General features: G+C 38.1%; 2 protein-coding genes across 2 annotated transcripts in view; both read right to left on the bottom strand.

Annotated features, from left to right (window-relative positions):
* The window catches only part of LOC135794410 (F-actin-monooxygenase Mical-like), a 29,137-nt gene extending 16,487 nt beyond the window's left edge, over positions 1 to 12,650 (bottom strand). Inside the window, 2 exon segments of the mRNA XM_065305690.1 lie at positions 11,284 to 11,423; positions 12,220 to 12,650. The gene's annotated coding sequence lies outside the window, so the exon portion shown is untranslated.
* A 317-nt stretch (positions 12,651 to 12,967) lies between these two features.
* On the bottom strand, positions 12,968 to 16,072 carry LOC135793774 (ER membrane protein complex subunit 1-like). The gene has a single exon (XM_065304858.1). It carries the CDS (start codon positions 15,963 to 15,965, stop codon positions 13,296 to 13,298), a length of 2,670 nt encoding a protein of 889 aa, XP_065160930.1. The 5' UTR covers positions 15,966 to 16,072; the 3' UTR covers positions 12,968 to 13,295.
* Positions 16,073 to 16,373: the final 301 nt, after the last annotated feature.

Genomic DNA, 16,373 nt, shown 5'->3' with positions numbered 1-16,373 from the left:
ACTCAATCATCTCTAGCTTGACATCACCCGAAAACGCAAAAAATAAAAACCACACACGATAAAATTTAATAGCCGTGTATTAATGTGCACATAAAGTAAGTTATTTATTCTAAAATTTATAAAGCCAAAAACAGATGTAAGAGTAGTTTAACGACATAACCACCTATGTTGCTTTTATTAAGTTTATAAGTCATCACAACACGGTACAGGTGTGTGTATTTCTTGCAATTTAGTAAATATTACCTTCCTTATTTGCAAAATAGTAAAATTAATGATCTGAGGAAAGTTCCTTGCTATATTCAGACGTAGCAAACTATATGAATATTAAGAGTAAATATTAATATAAAGACTCCCTTATAGGCAGTTTTGTGCGCAATGGTAAGATATCATCAACACCTGCCTTCTAGCAATTGACCGAGAAAGAGTTGGTAATTTAAAATTCCCCGTTCACCACTGTGCTGAGTGTAGGTACCAGCAGCTTATATCCTTGCCCGTAAACAAACAGTAACCCAAGCTTTCCCCCACCACTTCCTACGGGTCGGGCGCAGGTATAAGTCACTCTCTCCACTATCTTCCATTCAGTCGCTAGTTCCGTATAGTGGATGTCCAAACCCCCTTCTACTATCACCCTTCAATGTCTCAGGTGTCATAAATCCCTTAATTATATTAGTTTTAAGCCTTTACACTAGCTTCTTTTAATTTTTTTGTTTGTATATTCATATAATGTACACCTGATTGTTGTCCTTTGATACATGACAACATGTAGTGTACAAATGTGTACCTGTACCATATGTAACAATAGGATGGCAGCGCGCAGTCGACGCATGACGCGCTCGTTTGGCGAAATGTCACTACCGGTCAATAACTACGCATGAAACAAATGCTTTATGACTGTAGAAGGCTCGGAGCGTATCATGTTCGATTCTAAATTCGGCACACGATCATCGACGGACGACAGACTTGCCGTTCAGACGACACCAAACAAATTAAAAATATCTATCATCTAATAATAAATAAAATCCCACATCAATATTAAAAAAAAAATCCAGTATGCAATTCACACGCGGTAGAAATGAAACCATTAGAACACTGCACTGTGAGAGAATCAGACGAAAAGAGTAACAGGAATGCCCATTTTTTCTTATGAATTAAAATTTCATCTCTAAGATATCCAATCTAACTATCGTATCTTATAGAGAATTGTCCGTAGATAAAGACTCTGCAATTCGTACCTTTCTATCTCTTTTAGTTTACGAGATATCCACAATTGTAAAAAAATTGTCAAAATTTGAAAAATTTAAATTTTTAGCACTTTTACTCACTTTTTTCGCCCTTTTACCCTAAAATATTTAATTATTTCATATTCTAATCTAATAGAGAAATTTCCAAACTTTCATAATCTGCAATTCGTTGGATTCTAGCGAAATCACAACGATTCTAAAGAAGTTTTAACTTCAAAAAACATTGTTATCAAGTACCTGTGCTTATCTCTAAATTCCGTTAGTCTTTATCTATTTGTAAAAATTAAGCAAATCTTATCCTTTTATGAAATACTTAATGACGTCATACTTATAATACAGGTTATATTGTTAGAAATTGTAAATTACCAAAGTGTAAATATTTATATTCTGCACGTGTTGTTTTCCCAAAAATTGCGCGTCTATATTCCCTGCAATTTTCCACCTCAAACATGTTGCAAAAATGTTAATTAATTAAAGAAGAAACACGGCCACAAGCCCGGTCATCACAAACCAGACAGACGCACGCATTGTTGCGTGCGTTGAATATTTATAAAGACGTTTCGCAAATTTTTAATTTACACATAAATTAGCTACTAATTTTTAATTACAGCCCGCAACTTGTTTTCTAACACCAACCTAATTAACAAAATTAAAGAAAGAAAAAAACTACTACAACAACACGAAAAGAAACCGCAGAGAAAAAAGAAAAGTGTCTAGTAGTAATTACCAGCTGTTGATCATGTTGATGATCGGATCAAAGCGTGCCCAACAGGTTTACAACTTCAGAGTGAAACTATATCCGCCGGGCAATCGAAATAAAAGTCGCATCGCCACCATCATCATCTGGTAGCGATACATTTATATATTAAATCTGTTTACTGGCCTCTCTTTCAACTCTCGACAATCGAATCGAGCCACACGATCTGGGAGTTTTCTAATAAAGCGCGAACTGTTAAAGAAACGCACGCCATCGTTTAACTGCCTTTTCAACAATAAACCAGAAAGAACAACAAGATAATGTGGGTCAATGTTAATGGCATGGACATGGTCTTCGAAAACTGTTACACACACATCATATACCCACGTAAATTGCTACTGCCATATTGCATTCAATAATTTTTTTTCTTAAAAATGAAAATATTCCAGAACACCACAGGTGCTGTGCTGCAATGCAGTAATTTACCTTTGGGTGACTAAATTATGTGTGTTTTCTGCTTGCGTATATCTAATATTTGTGCTTATAAATAATTCATGCTCGTGTTTAAAGAGTGTGTACAATGTGGAACGACTTAAACAATTTCAAACAGTGTAGAAGCAATAAATATGATTGTATATCAAAGAATATTGCAAAAACAGTGTGTATGTGGCGTGTTATTGCAAAAGTCCTTTGATAAAAGTTTTTAAAAAATATTCCAGCTACTTATAAACGTGTCACAAAGAGCGCAGCAGTTTAGTTTTCATTGCGTTATTGTGTTTCATCGTCCAATCAAGATGATTATAATTGGCGTGGTGATTTTAGCGATTTTTGGCCTGGCAGCGCCGAATGCATACGTTATCGATACTGTGCCAGTAGGTTTCTTGCCAGTGTACAATTCGCCGTACAGAGGCAGAGAAATCCAACTACAACCGCAGCGTCCAAACAATTCGCTCAATGTGGCGAACCGCGAGGTTGCCTTCGGCTGCATGCCGTTCGAGTATGACCTGCCAGGATCCCACAGCGGTTTCTACGGCTGCAGGAAGAACGTCGATAAGCTACTCTTCACCGAGGTGACACATCATCAAACAATTCCTTAATCAAAACATTAATTAAACATAAACATTTGTAGAATATATTTAAACCAAAGAGATTTTTATCATCGCGAGAGAAATTCATCGATTACCCCGGTGAACTTCCAGCAGGTCACGTGAGAGAGGATGTAATTTCGGCTATATGGTGCTACGACGTGCGCGGATACGGTAAAGGCGGTTACTGCTCGATAATGGACGGCGGTATTGGCAAGAAGTACGTCAGGATGCACATCTATCACACCGAGCGAAATGTTCCGCTACGATTCAAAATTGAAATATACGGGCATACAAACTCGACGAATAATGCAACCAGGCGTTGGAATTAGACGATGGTGGCAATATTTAGATAACCTTGAATGCCCAATGGAATTTTTCATCTTCTCAAGTTCAAACGCAAACAGATTCTATAAAGTGCGTGTAATTTTCGCGAATTGTTGACACAGAAAAATAACCCACCAGAACGGAATGAATAAATCAAGCTGGAAAACAAATACGTCAACGAATGCTATGAATATACAAAGTTTAAAAAAACCTACAAATAAAAAAGTCGTTACAATTATAATTTTGGTAATATTAAAATAAAAATGGTAACAAAACCAAAAAGTTGAGTTCATTGCACTACGCATAATATTCGGTTTCGACTCAAACTCATTTTTATGATATTTCTAATGTTAGTTTCCCGAATTGTGTGCGCTTATTGTGGATTCATCGCATCAGAGTAAACAATTCTAAAAACAACCATACTGAGAACGCAAAAAGCGCACAAAACAATAACGCTCGTGTTTTACATGTTTTCTTGCGTTTTGAGATCATCGCAGGCGAAAAATTTTAATCCGACAGGAACCAGCCGACATTTTTGTGTTTATTATGGGCAATTATTTTAAATTGGAAGGAATTACATTTTAAGTAAATGATACAGACACACAGCCTACACATTAAACGAGTGTGCCAAGCCAACGAGGGAATTTTAAATCCTTGTTAGGTTACTTAATTAACACACAAGGGACACGAATAACTGCACTCTAAAAATTATGAATAAAATTACCCACTATACACGAATTATATTCAGTATATTATTCATAGAGATGAGGCAAACAAAGAAATACCAAGTTGTTTGATTATTCGAGAGACGAAAATATTTGCGAAGCAATGTACGACGATAGAAATCTCGACGATTTAAGAGATGCGCTCGGACTTTTTGTATAAAAACGCCAGCCACATTCAAACACGCGAAGCGATGAAGTTTTATACCCACGCCTCGCGTCGAAAATAGACAGGGAACCACGATCGGCAGTGGCACATTCATCCAATAAGTAATTTTTAACTGACGTCTTTGAAACACTAAATGCACTTTATGAGCCACCGAAAATCGCAAACACACACACACACCGAAATTTTCCGTAGATTAAAACACCACAAACACAGCTATAAATAATCAACTCATCGCTTCCTTGAGCATACAAATTAATCGTAACAAAAAAGAGAGATGAATGTAAAAAGGTGTACGTGCGTAAATCCACGCCGAAAAAAAATCAAATAAAAACGCGATTGATAAATTAGCACTTGGCATTTAGTGACATACGCGCGATTCCAAATATGGCCGCGCGAATTATTCACGCTTCAGTTTTGTTTTCAGCCAGTGTGTGTGTGTGTAGGTACATGGAAGAGTGAACGAGTTGATCAAGTATTCAAGAGACGTGTATGTTTTGTGGCGCTCAATCGCAAACCAAACCGGTGTGATGATGAGGATAATGATGATTCATCTGCGACGTATGAATTTTTCATTTTCAATTCGAATTGGAAATATGTACATACGTGCGCGTATGAACGAGACAAACATTTAACTGATTTGACACACCTATAAACACATAGAGACAATAAGTGATTAACTTGCGGAATAAATTTAACGCGAACACCGATTGATACATTTGGTAGGAACATAAACAGAGTTTAACGCCCACTCAGTAGATGAAAAATTCACCAATCCGGTGAATAAAACTTAACTTTGAATTTGCGCATGCGCAGTATTTTAAACTAGTGTTATTAGTTTAAGTACTTATTTCTAGAAAACAAGATTAATGATGTACGTATTGTAATTTGCTGTAATTACCTTGATTTTACATTTCAGTCTTGTAAATGAAGCAAATAATTGCAAAGTTTTTCTATTTTTTATTATTACCGTTGCTGTAGATTGGCAGTTATACAATAACGCATCTTCTGCACGCATACACAAGGTTTCTACAATAAAATCATATTTATCTACTGAACTGCAACATTCTAGGACATTTTATTAATTTTATTGACCATGAAAATTTTTATAAAAGTAAATTATGTAATATTTACCTCTCTATAGGTTATGTCAATATGTAAATCTTATGCAATGTTCTAAATGTGCTTCCGCCAAAGCGTACAGAACAATTACGTTAAGTTTAACAAATACCAAGCATATATTGCATAAACAATAAACGCATGAGAACGCCGATTATATTTCATAACGCTTCGCATTCATTTCCGCCATTGTTGGCATTCCGAAATTTATTCAATTCATTCGAAATTGCAAATCGCATTTGTATTCCCACGCAATGTGGGTGTTATTAAAGATTAATCACATCAAAAGATATTAACAACATAATTGAAAGCAGAATTCTAAGAATTAAGTACTTCTTTGATTTACACTCGAATGACAACAATGTCATACGTTGTATTGGCACAAAAATAACGCACAATAAAGTTTTGTGTGTTTGTTTATGTGTGCATGCATGAAAACACGGAAGTTGAAGTAGAAAACCGACCGACAGTCTGTGTTTAACCACTACCTGACTGAAGCCGTAGCGTGGAAACAATTTGTAAAGTGGAAGCAACAAACGACCGCCGAGTGCAATCACGCTCTCTTATTGTATATCAGAACAACAGCAGAAGAGACACACGAGTGTGTATTATTAGCAGATAATAAAAGAGAGTTAATGATGAATGAAGTGTCCAGTGTGGTATTTGTACAAAACGCGAAGAGGATCACAATTCTACACAAAGAAAACCATTGAAAAATAAATGGTAACCAGTTGTAATCTCGCAGAGAAAGACTGAATTTTCTTTTAAATTTTCACATTTATTCAGAGTCGTAAATCCTGAACTTGTTGTGACCAAAGCCGGTGACAATGTCCTCTTATTCCAACTATCAGAGCGCATCGACATAGGCATATGAACAAACAACAAAACAACAAACAACCGTTTAGTACGACAGGTACAATACGTGCAAAATGCAAAAATAACCAGCATACGCGCCGAGCGTTTTAAAATGTTAGCGAAATTACTTAAACACATTAATTATTTAATTAAAAACTAAAACGTTTTATTTTACTGCCCAACTAAATTTTACGATTTAATTAGAACTAGTGCAGAATTCCTACAGCATAAAATAGAAAACATCGCGTTTGGCAAAGTGCGTATTTGTGCAATCCGTTGGATATTAATATAAAATATAAAATAGGTTTTCACGTTTCAACCCGAATGAATAATGCACGCTCGGCCAAGCGGCAGGAACAGATGCACCTCGCTGTGCAATATTTCCAATGGCACACGATGTCGATGTGGAAGCCGCCGTCGCCGCCACCACCACCACCGCCGGCGCTGGATGTTCTCTCTGCAGGTCGTGCAACTGTCCCGCGAGCAGCGCGCTTGAGCTTATTGAGGTCGTTCTGTTTTATTTCGGGTCTGCGGGGCAGTGCACTCACTTTCTAAGTCGTCCGTCGCAGCGCGCCGCCAAAGCTTCTCAGCTTCTGTCTGATTCACGCTCATAAACGACGGCAGAGACTGCTATGTACCTAACACTCACTTATTACTATTAAGAGATTGTTATGTATGCAGGGACGTTGAAAGATGAGCAGATTTATTGCGCAGTAATAACGACAAATACTTTTCAAATCATTTTTTGCATCAAATCAGATTGAGAAAAGTAAATTTTTACATTTCCTATCTTTAAAAATAAATAAATTATGAATGTAAATGTAACAAAACATCAATACACCTCCCTAATATAATTATTTGTTATTAATTTAAATCTAAAGTTCATCATGCTGAAAACATAGATAAATCTCCAGCTGATGCATGTTTGCACCCGAAATTTGCTTTATTTATAAATTTCCGCTTCCCTCACCCCAAACGGACGTATCCCCGGATGTTGGGCCAAAATCATGACTCATCGCGTCGTCGCGTCGGCGGTGGCTGCACCTCTCACTGCAGCTCCAGCGGTGTTTCCCCCCGATGAGATCGAAGCGTCCCGACGCATAAAACGCGCTGCGACCAGACGTCGGCGGGTCTTTACCGCCGCCACCGAGCTCAACAATTGCAACCCCGACTATAAAAGCACACATTGCATTCCCATCCAATTTAATTCATCATGATCAGTGTCCTAACTGACAACGTGTCTGCTACAGATTGAAATAAATCCCGTGTACACTAAAATTCCTTATAAAGCCATATTTTTTTAAATAATGTACGCACGGATGTAATATATATTGATCTAACATATAAATTTTATCAGTCAAATATCACGATATCAGATCATAGATAATACAAGAATAAATATTGATCGTCGATGAATTTATGTAAATATTTTGCGTTTTGCTAGGTTGTTGCAATACATGTCTAAGCCTAGAAACGAATCGATAATGACTAGATTATTAAATAAGCAAATGCGATTTAGATTGCTGTGGCATGCAAATTTTTTTCGCCTGTTTGGCGAATAAGACCTACACACTACTTGTGGTCGTTGGATTAAGATACCCACACGTTAGAATAACTCTATTGCAATAGCAATAGCAAGAGGTGATGCCATTGAGATTTGCGAAAATCCAGTGACATGTGTTTCCAAGAATGTCATTAATATAATTATCTTATAATCAAAATACCTACTTCAACAATGCACTTTGATTTAAATCAAAAAATTATATAAAACGTAGTGCACTTAAAAATTCCCATCAATTAAATTCTATAAGTACTTATAAAATACATTCAATATTATCTGAAATTAAAGCCACCGAAATTAAATTCCCCCAAAAAATTAGCAGATACAAGATAAAAACAAAAACAGTCACGGTTGCATTCACGTTCTATGACTCTGGATGAATTATCGTCGTTCTCGTTTATATAATTTCGACTACACACATTTAATTAATTGGCGCTACTAATTATGCAAACTCAATTGGTGTGAATAAAAGTTTTCAAGTGCTTTCAAAGTTTCAACGAATTCTTGACGAACGGTACACCGTGTTCATGCTAATGCGCTTTAAAAATGTAAAACATGTTTTTCCAGAGAGCTGCAGAAAAGTTATTTTCGACGGCGGCGCCCAGCAGAAGTGGAAAGATGGTGCCATGGAGCATTAAAACAATTAAATTTTAAAATTAGAATCGATGTATAAAAGTGCCGTTTAAAAGTCGTAGACTTTAAAAGTCGGGTCAAATGAATTTTTCAACGTTTTCAATTTTATCAACACGTTACAGTTAGTACGGTTAACTTTACACTAATTGTGTCAACAAATATTATCAGACGACATTATTATAGCAAAAAAAATGTGTGGTTTAAGCGGTTCAGTATAGCATTCTAGTACAAATCATAAGCACACGTGTTCACAAATGTAAATAATACGCATTAATCTCATTAACAACCAATGTTTCAACATTGACCATTACCGAGTAAATATTTTACAAGTGCAGTAATGTGAACTGCATTATAATCTCTTATCTTTCGAGTTAAATCTACTAATAATTTCAGTGTCGTTAAACTATTATTTGCACTGTGTGTAACACAGATTACATAAAAGTATAGTAAAGTTTAGTGGAGTCGTAGTTCACGAGAATTAATTCAATAATTAAAGTTATGAATTAATTACTTGAGAACCAATAAACTTATACAAGTGCTTCCTTCTGATATTTGTTAAGCATTAAACTCGGTATCTTACTATGTAAACACTTTATTGATAACTGTTTTATATCAAAATATATGAGCTATATCATGTATTTATACAAATTTCAACTTTAATTGTTTATAACTTTTTGTAGAAACATGCAATCGACATAATTTAAACTCGATTGAATTTGAAATATAATTATTGACCTATTTCTTCAAGAATTATAAAGAAAACTTCCATAGTTTTTGAGTAATTCACTAAAAGCTTTGGATTTTGTTGAATTACCTATGTACAATAATTTATTCCAATTCAATAAAAATACAACTTTATCATGGTCAAACAAAATTCAACAAATATTCACAGCCATTGTTAATGGCACGCTTCAAAAAATATGTTCTATTGGTCTATTCCTATTGATCACCATCCACGGAAATGCAAATGTCCTGTTAAAGCTTTCCACGCACATTATGTGCACATGCACTGCTCACGTATGTGTGTAAACCGGAAAAACAGACGATAAATTAAAATAAACACATTATCGCCCCGACATTGGCCCGCTGGCGTGTTTACGATTTATCGAAAAACTCGAGGCACTTGACACCTCGATCAGTTTTTTTTTTAAATTTAGAAGTAGAAGCCCGAGTATGGCGAGGATGCGATTGGATTAATTGTGCGCGCACACGCACCGCATGTAGGCAGTAGACAGGCAGGCGTTCATTGCACTATTTAACAATTCAATTTGCATTCGATACGTCGTGCGGAGTACATGTGTACAATGCGCAGAGCGTTTAATGACATTTGGAATCACTCTAGAGGCGCATAAATTTACGGAGAACACGCTGATTCATATTATTGACGACCCGATGCACGTATTTGAATAACAAATACGATTATATTGTGTTAAGTGTAGAAAATCGTTTCTTTAAACACTATCCTAGTTAAAGAAAAAAACAAAAACAACAAAAAGTGTGTTTGCACGTGTGCAAAATTTAAAAAAACACAAGTTAACGTCACAGAAACTCAACATTTGCATTGGTTTAGTTTGAAAACTGCGTGTGATGAATACGTACCGCGTAATACCTAGTCGTATGCGTGGGGTATTGTGTGCTAGTCTAATTTTATATCCCGTTCTTTAAACCCGCGCTCTGCCCGAGTTCGCTTTGCTTGTATTCTGCATGTGGTGCGCTCGCACTACTCGTGCCGAATTTAAACACATCTATCGCGAGCTTAAGCAAACACTTTGCTCACAGAACACGAACACCCATCACTTCGCACAACTTCACTTCAATCAACTGTGCGTCCGAATATTACACTGTCGACTATCTTGATTATTGTGCACTGGTTGCCCATTTAGGAACTGATTAATAAATGCAACACGTTTCGCAAGTGATAAGAGAAAACAAAACGAATTTTTTTATCACAATGTGATTGCAATAAAATATATACTTTTCCTGTCACTCCACACATGCGCAAATTTATATGAATAAGTGAATCATTGTTTTTTAGATATCTAGAGATAATAGCCTAATAATATTTCCTAGTTTGGTCTAAATACACAATTAAAGTATTGTTCACGTGTTTTTAGCTGTAAATCGTAAATGCAACCAACCATCTTAAATGCAATAAACAACCGATTAAATTTGAAACACGTTGCTATTTCTGAATCATAGCTGCGGTAATTAAAATGCAGTAATTATCCCCACTTGGAGTATATTCTATTGAAATTAATACTGACACATCAAAAACAATATCAACGTAAATTTGCATTGTAGACAAAAATCAATGCTTAAATACACAAAATGCCTAAAAGTATTAAAATAGTAATAGAAAAAAGTTAAACAATGAAATAAAATGAGTGTTTCAATTGATAAATTGATACCACTCGGAATAATTCGATTTTACATTGAAATGCAATCATTGCAATTAGCAACATTCGTCATTCTCTATCCATACTTCCAGTAGGAAGATATATTTAGCAATAAATTGCTGTTGTATGGCACGGTTGTTGTTTTCGTTGCGGGAAACGCACGATCACATAGCCATATACAACAATGGCGCAAATAACAGCTGTTTCGTGTAATGTGAAATGCAATACAGCACCCGCACGACACGCCAGGTTCGAATGTGAAGGACGAATGCCTTCGGTCGATTCCAATCCTCAAACGTTCTCCAAACTACACGAATCAACACATAATACTCAAGTAAATTCTTCAAATGATGAAAGAAAATACCAGCACCTAGTTCAACAACTCACTCGTAAACTGACCAATAACAAGAAAACAAAAAACAACAACACATCACGTTCAACTTATTAATCAACAGTACAAGTATAATGTTTGTGTACTCACATTAGTGCGTATGCGTCGAAACGAGGCTCAAATAATAAAATCCATTATGCTCATGATGTGATAGGAACCATTTGCAATTCCTTGGTGTATGTTGTCGGCGTTAATTAGTTCTGCTACATTCGGTTTCAATCTTGAAAAGGCTGGAAAAAGCAAACAGAAACAAAACAAATGAATCATCGCCCAAAAAAGCGCAGGTATTTTTACTGTTATGCTAAAAATTTCGATTTAGACAAATAACAATTATAATTAACCACGCAGATCACACAAAATAACATTGAAATAAACAATTAATTTAACTAGTCGCACAAAACTTATAATTACGTGTCTGAAACAGGCTGTGTCGAGTTCTGTCCGAGTTATTAATTAATTATTCGAAAACAAAACACGCTACAATAAATAAACTTGCATATATCGATTCTGTATGAAATTCTACTAATATAGATTGATCTATGCTTGTATTACAACAACTTTTCAATTAGAATAATGGCAAAGTAAGTTACGTGCTAGTTGTGTATGCAGCTTGCATCAAGGATGATCAAGTGCACTATAATAGCTCTCACTTCTTGTTCTTACACACACATTGCTACTATATGTAAACTGTGTGAGTATATTTTCATAATATAACATGCACTGTATGCCAACATCCTTTCTGTATCGCTCCACGTTAGATTAGATTAGCAGTACACTTTCAATCATTCACTGTCACCAAATCAATGTCACAACTCGTTAAATACCATCATAAAGTCATCAAAGACAACAAGAAGACAATGGTTGATATTTCAAGCTAAAGAGTAGGTAATCTAACCTTCAATTTCTTACACCTTTTAAGACTTTCAACACCTTGCACACACTCAAACACTTTCACACCAACTACAAACGGCAAACATGAATATTCAGATCAACAACTAGATGTAAATGAACAATAGGAGTATTTACGGTAGTTAACGCTGACGTTCAACTGTTTTTTTGTCTTCTCTGCATGCGTTCCGTTGTTTGTCCCACAAGGGTCGCGCACTCCGGATTGATTTGCAATTTAAGCCACTAGTGCAGTTTCCGAATTTCAAGCCGCCTCACGTGTGGCGATAACGTACGCGAGGATTACGCGGCGATCGCGATCATCACCGTTACGCGACGATTATTTACGTAATTAACTCTTTCGGTGCGCTGGCGCGAAGATCGGGACGCGGTGCTAGCTGCGGAGTTGGTTTTTGCGTTGTGCAACGCGTCTCCTGAGGCGCAGGAGGAGCTCCGCCGACGGGCCGGACACGGCAGGAACAACAACACAACACTTCACGGCTGTTCGCGACGGAGGGCAGCGGCAACTGACACAACGAAACGGACGCGACCGACGCAAATCGCCGAATGCGGCGAGCCGTCGACTGCAATCCGATCGTTATGGATCGTGACTCATCGGGGCAGAGCGGGGACGATTCTTGCGATTCTTTTGCTTCCAACAATTGTTAAATTCAAGAAATGCGTTTTGCAACAACTAAAATCCTAGTACTACTCTTTGTATTTATTTTATTTATAGAAATAAAAATTATTTTTATTTTACTTAGAAAAATTGTGAGTAATATAGGCAACCAAACATACAGCAAATCTTTCATATAATCGTTCATCAACCTCAAGCACTATAAATGCCGCTTTATGCGAAATAAAATAACTTTAAATATCAATGAACACATTATAATCATTATTTACGTGTATTTCATATGAACAGTACGAAATCACCACAAAAACACATACTCCAATTGTTGTACAATCCAAATAAAACCGAAAATTACGTACAATCGCTACCAGTACATGATTTAAATTTAAATGCGCCTTAATTATTTTTAGTCTCTTGCACTTATTGTAATCAATCTCAGTGAACCGTGTGTGAATGTCCAAAAGACCCCGACAAACATTCAAACAAAAAAAAGTACGTAAAACAAATAACAAACAATTGAACTAATTAATACTCCCGACTTAATTGTATTTATTTTGGTATCGACGGCCGCTGCTCCAGCAACTCACTTCCACATCTGCTTGAGCGCCTTGCGTCTCGACAGTTTCTTGCTCACATATGATGCTAGAGTCAACGCAGCCAAGACCATCACAATCAACCAATGATCAAAGTCCTCCTTGAGAACATCGAAACTCTTCGACGGCGTCACCCTGGTATAGAACAGATCCATTCCCCAGACGACCACCAGACTAGTACTCTCCAGCTTGGCAGGAGACACCTGTATACCAGTAATCCTTCCTAAAGTTTGATTATAGTTTATCATGTTTTCCGTCTGCACGGGCAACTCTGGCATGTAGGGGATGGTACCTTCCTCAGGATTGGAGGGCATATGTGGTCCACGCGGTTCGAGGAAAGCCCAGGGCATTTCTAACACAGCCCCAGATGACATACCGATAAGAATGTGTTTGTTGGTGATGCCGCGTTCGGTTTGGGTGGCTAGCATTGTCACCGGATTGATAGGTAAGATGTACGAGAGTGTTTCTGGATGTGGAAGTTGACTCAACGCGTGCGAACTGAAATGAGTGCTATTGCTCTGACGTGCTCCTTCGTAGAGTTCCACTGATGTGACTTCATAGCGTCTGTAACGTTCGCTGAAGTACGAATACACCAGCCAGTTTTCTGAATGCACCATCTGCACTGGACCATTGGCACGTTTATGATGCGCCGAATAAGTAATCAAACCTGTAACGCCATCAACAAGATACACGCTCAATACATGTCGATGCATAACATCGGGGGCCACAGTTGCCACAGCTATCAAATTCGGATTTACGTATTTGTAGAATACTGATCTATCCGCTAGCACCCTTCCTTGTGAATGCACGCGTTCGTTCGCAGGTCGCACCGCAATCGCCGTCAGCGTTGAACCAGATAAGTTAAGTTGCCATGTCCTCGTCGCTCGCAACGTATTCTCATCGGAATAATGCAAGGCGTATCCTTGTAGAATCGATTTATCAAAGTCTGCATTAAACATGAACGTCGACGCCGCATGCTTCACAACCATTTCCCTACCAATAGGTGGATAAACGTGTAATTCGTCGTTGTCGGCTAGTAATACGATTGATTTTAAATGCGTTTTATCTTCGTAGGGCAACAGCATGGCCTGTTTAAGTTTATATTTTAATTGCGTTTGTTCCTGGAGAGTTTTACCAGTGATCGGATCGAATGAATATAGAACTGCGCGGTCGCTTCCCGGAAGCTTACCAATTAGCGTCATTTGCGCCGAGTGCGGTGCGTAACGCGCAGTGCGTTGCTGATGCAACACGTACATGAGACCGCTGGCGCTCCCCAGTGAGTGGAACGGTTCGATGCCGGCCAAATGATGTGACCAAACAATCTCACCGGTGATCGTGTCGATTGCGTAGAGTTTACCGACTCTTGTTGCAAGGATGATCAACTTGTGCAGACCGAAGACATCGCGTACCAATCCACTGTTACTGCTTGCTTGTGTGCCGTCGAAATAGGTTGATACTTGACGCATTTGACTTGTGATTCTCTTGATAAACATGCTTACGATATCGCTGGCAGCTTCGGTGAATTCACGCTCAATCGACGCTTCCAATTCTGATAGGGGAAGTTCAACAAACTCGGCGACTAGAACATTGCTGAGAGCTTCCTCGCGCTGCCATTGCACTTTTCCCGATGGTAACTGAAGGAGACCAATGGTGTCGTCGTTGGTTGTAAAGAGGACTCTACAATTCGCTCCTCGACATATCCCAGTGACCATTTTCGGATGAACTTCGCTTTTTAGTTCCAATGCTGTCACGGTATTCTCGTTGGTGTCTATGTCCATGCCCTTCAATTGCATCGCCTGGGTTTTAACATCATACTCAAACTGCATGAGCAGGTTCTGATCGCCGTTGGTGACACTAATAACGCTAGATTCTAGTGAATAAGGCAACGTTTTCAGTTCCGCGCCGAGCACCACCAGCCGGTGTACATCGTTGCGTCGGATCAGCACGGCCGGCTCGGAATGTTGGATCTCGTGGATTTGCACCGTCCCGCTCACATCGCCGATAAAGTTACTTAATAAATTATTTCTTACTTTAGATAAGTCACCAGCCAAGTCAATAAAATACAAGTTCGCATTGCTGGAAGTCGACGACAAGCACGCCCAGACTGTATTAGCAATGGCACAGTTTGACAAGTCCACTACCCATGGTGTTGAGATCCTGGATGTTGTTCCCTTGTTCAGTCCGGTTTTCAAGTCGTACAGCGTGACTTCGAGATGTGAATTAACCACCGGTATTAAATGAATAAGCTGATTTTTCGATACGATCCACCTGCTGTTCGAGCGCTCGGTGGTTAAACTCCATTCTGATAGAAGTGTGCCTGCATTCAGGTCCCAGGTGCGAATGTAGTAGGTATTATTACCGCCCGACACCGTCAGCACCTCGGTGTCGACCTGCAGGAATTCAATGCGATGTGTTTCGGGTGATTCCAGCAACTGCCGCCACACAATCTGACCGTTCTTGAGGTTGATCGAAGCTAGAGCATTCTCCTCGGTCGCAATCACAACGCGCTTCACAGAATCAAAGCCTGCGAACCGCAACCGGCCAATAAACGTCTTCTTCCAGTCGAACGAGCCGATTTGGTCTTCGTATAAGCATTGCGATAGTTGCACTATTGTTAGTAATAATATAAAAGTATTAAATATCGATTTAATTATGGCCATTTCTGCTGTATCACATCGTTACTGTACTGAACATAACCTATCACTGCGGCGAGCTATCGTCGGACTCGACGTGCTCCCTCACTCTATCAGTGAGCACCGCGCACGAATCTTTATCTTTGTTTGCCAACTTCGTGGCAGGGCGCATCAGCATGATATAAAGCAGCGACCACTTTCGTAAATATACAGAACTAATCTCTATCTAGACTACAGTTTCGTTTGAATTTTAGTTTTATCAAACCGAGAAAGTATTTCAGAATAGAAAACACACACGTACTATGGTATTTTTAACATTCCTATGAGAAAATATGATATAGAAACTGACCCTTTACAGAGTGTCCCTATCTGCCTAACAAAATCTGCATTTTTCTCCTTGAACAGGAGATACCTTTGACTGAGGGCCTTTGTTTT

This window comes from Atheta coriaria, unplaced genomic scaffold, assembly GCF_025399875.1.
Source record: "Atheta coriaria isolate IRGN ID8LTWV9N9 unplaced genomic scaffold, Caltech_Dcor_3.1 hic_scaffold_6_pilon, whole genome shotgun sequence".
NCBI classification, from domain to species: Eukaryota; Metazoa; Arthropoda; class Insecta; order Coleoptera; family Staphylinidae; genus Dalotia; species Dalotia coriaria.
This window is presented reverse-complemented; position numbering and strand designations above follow the sequence as displayed.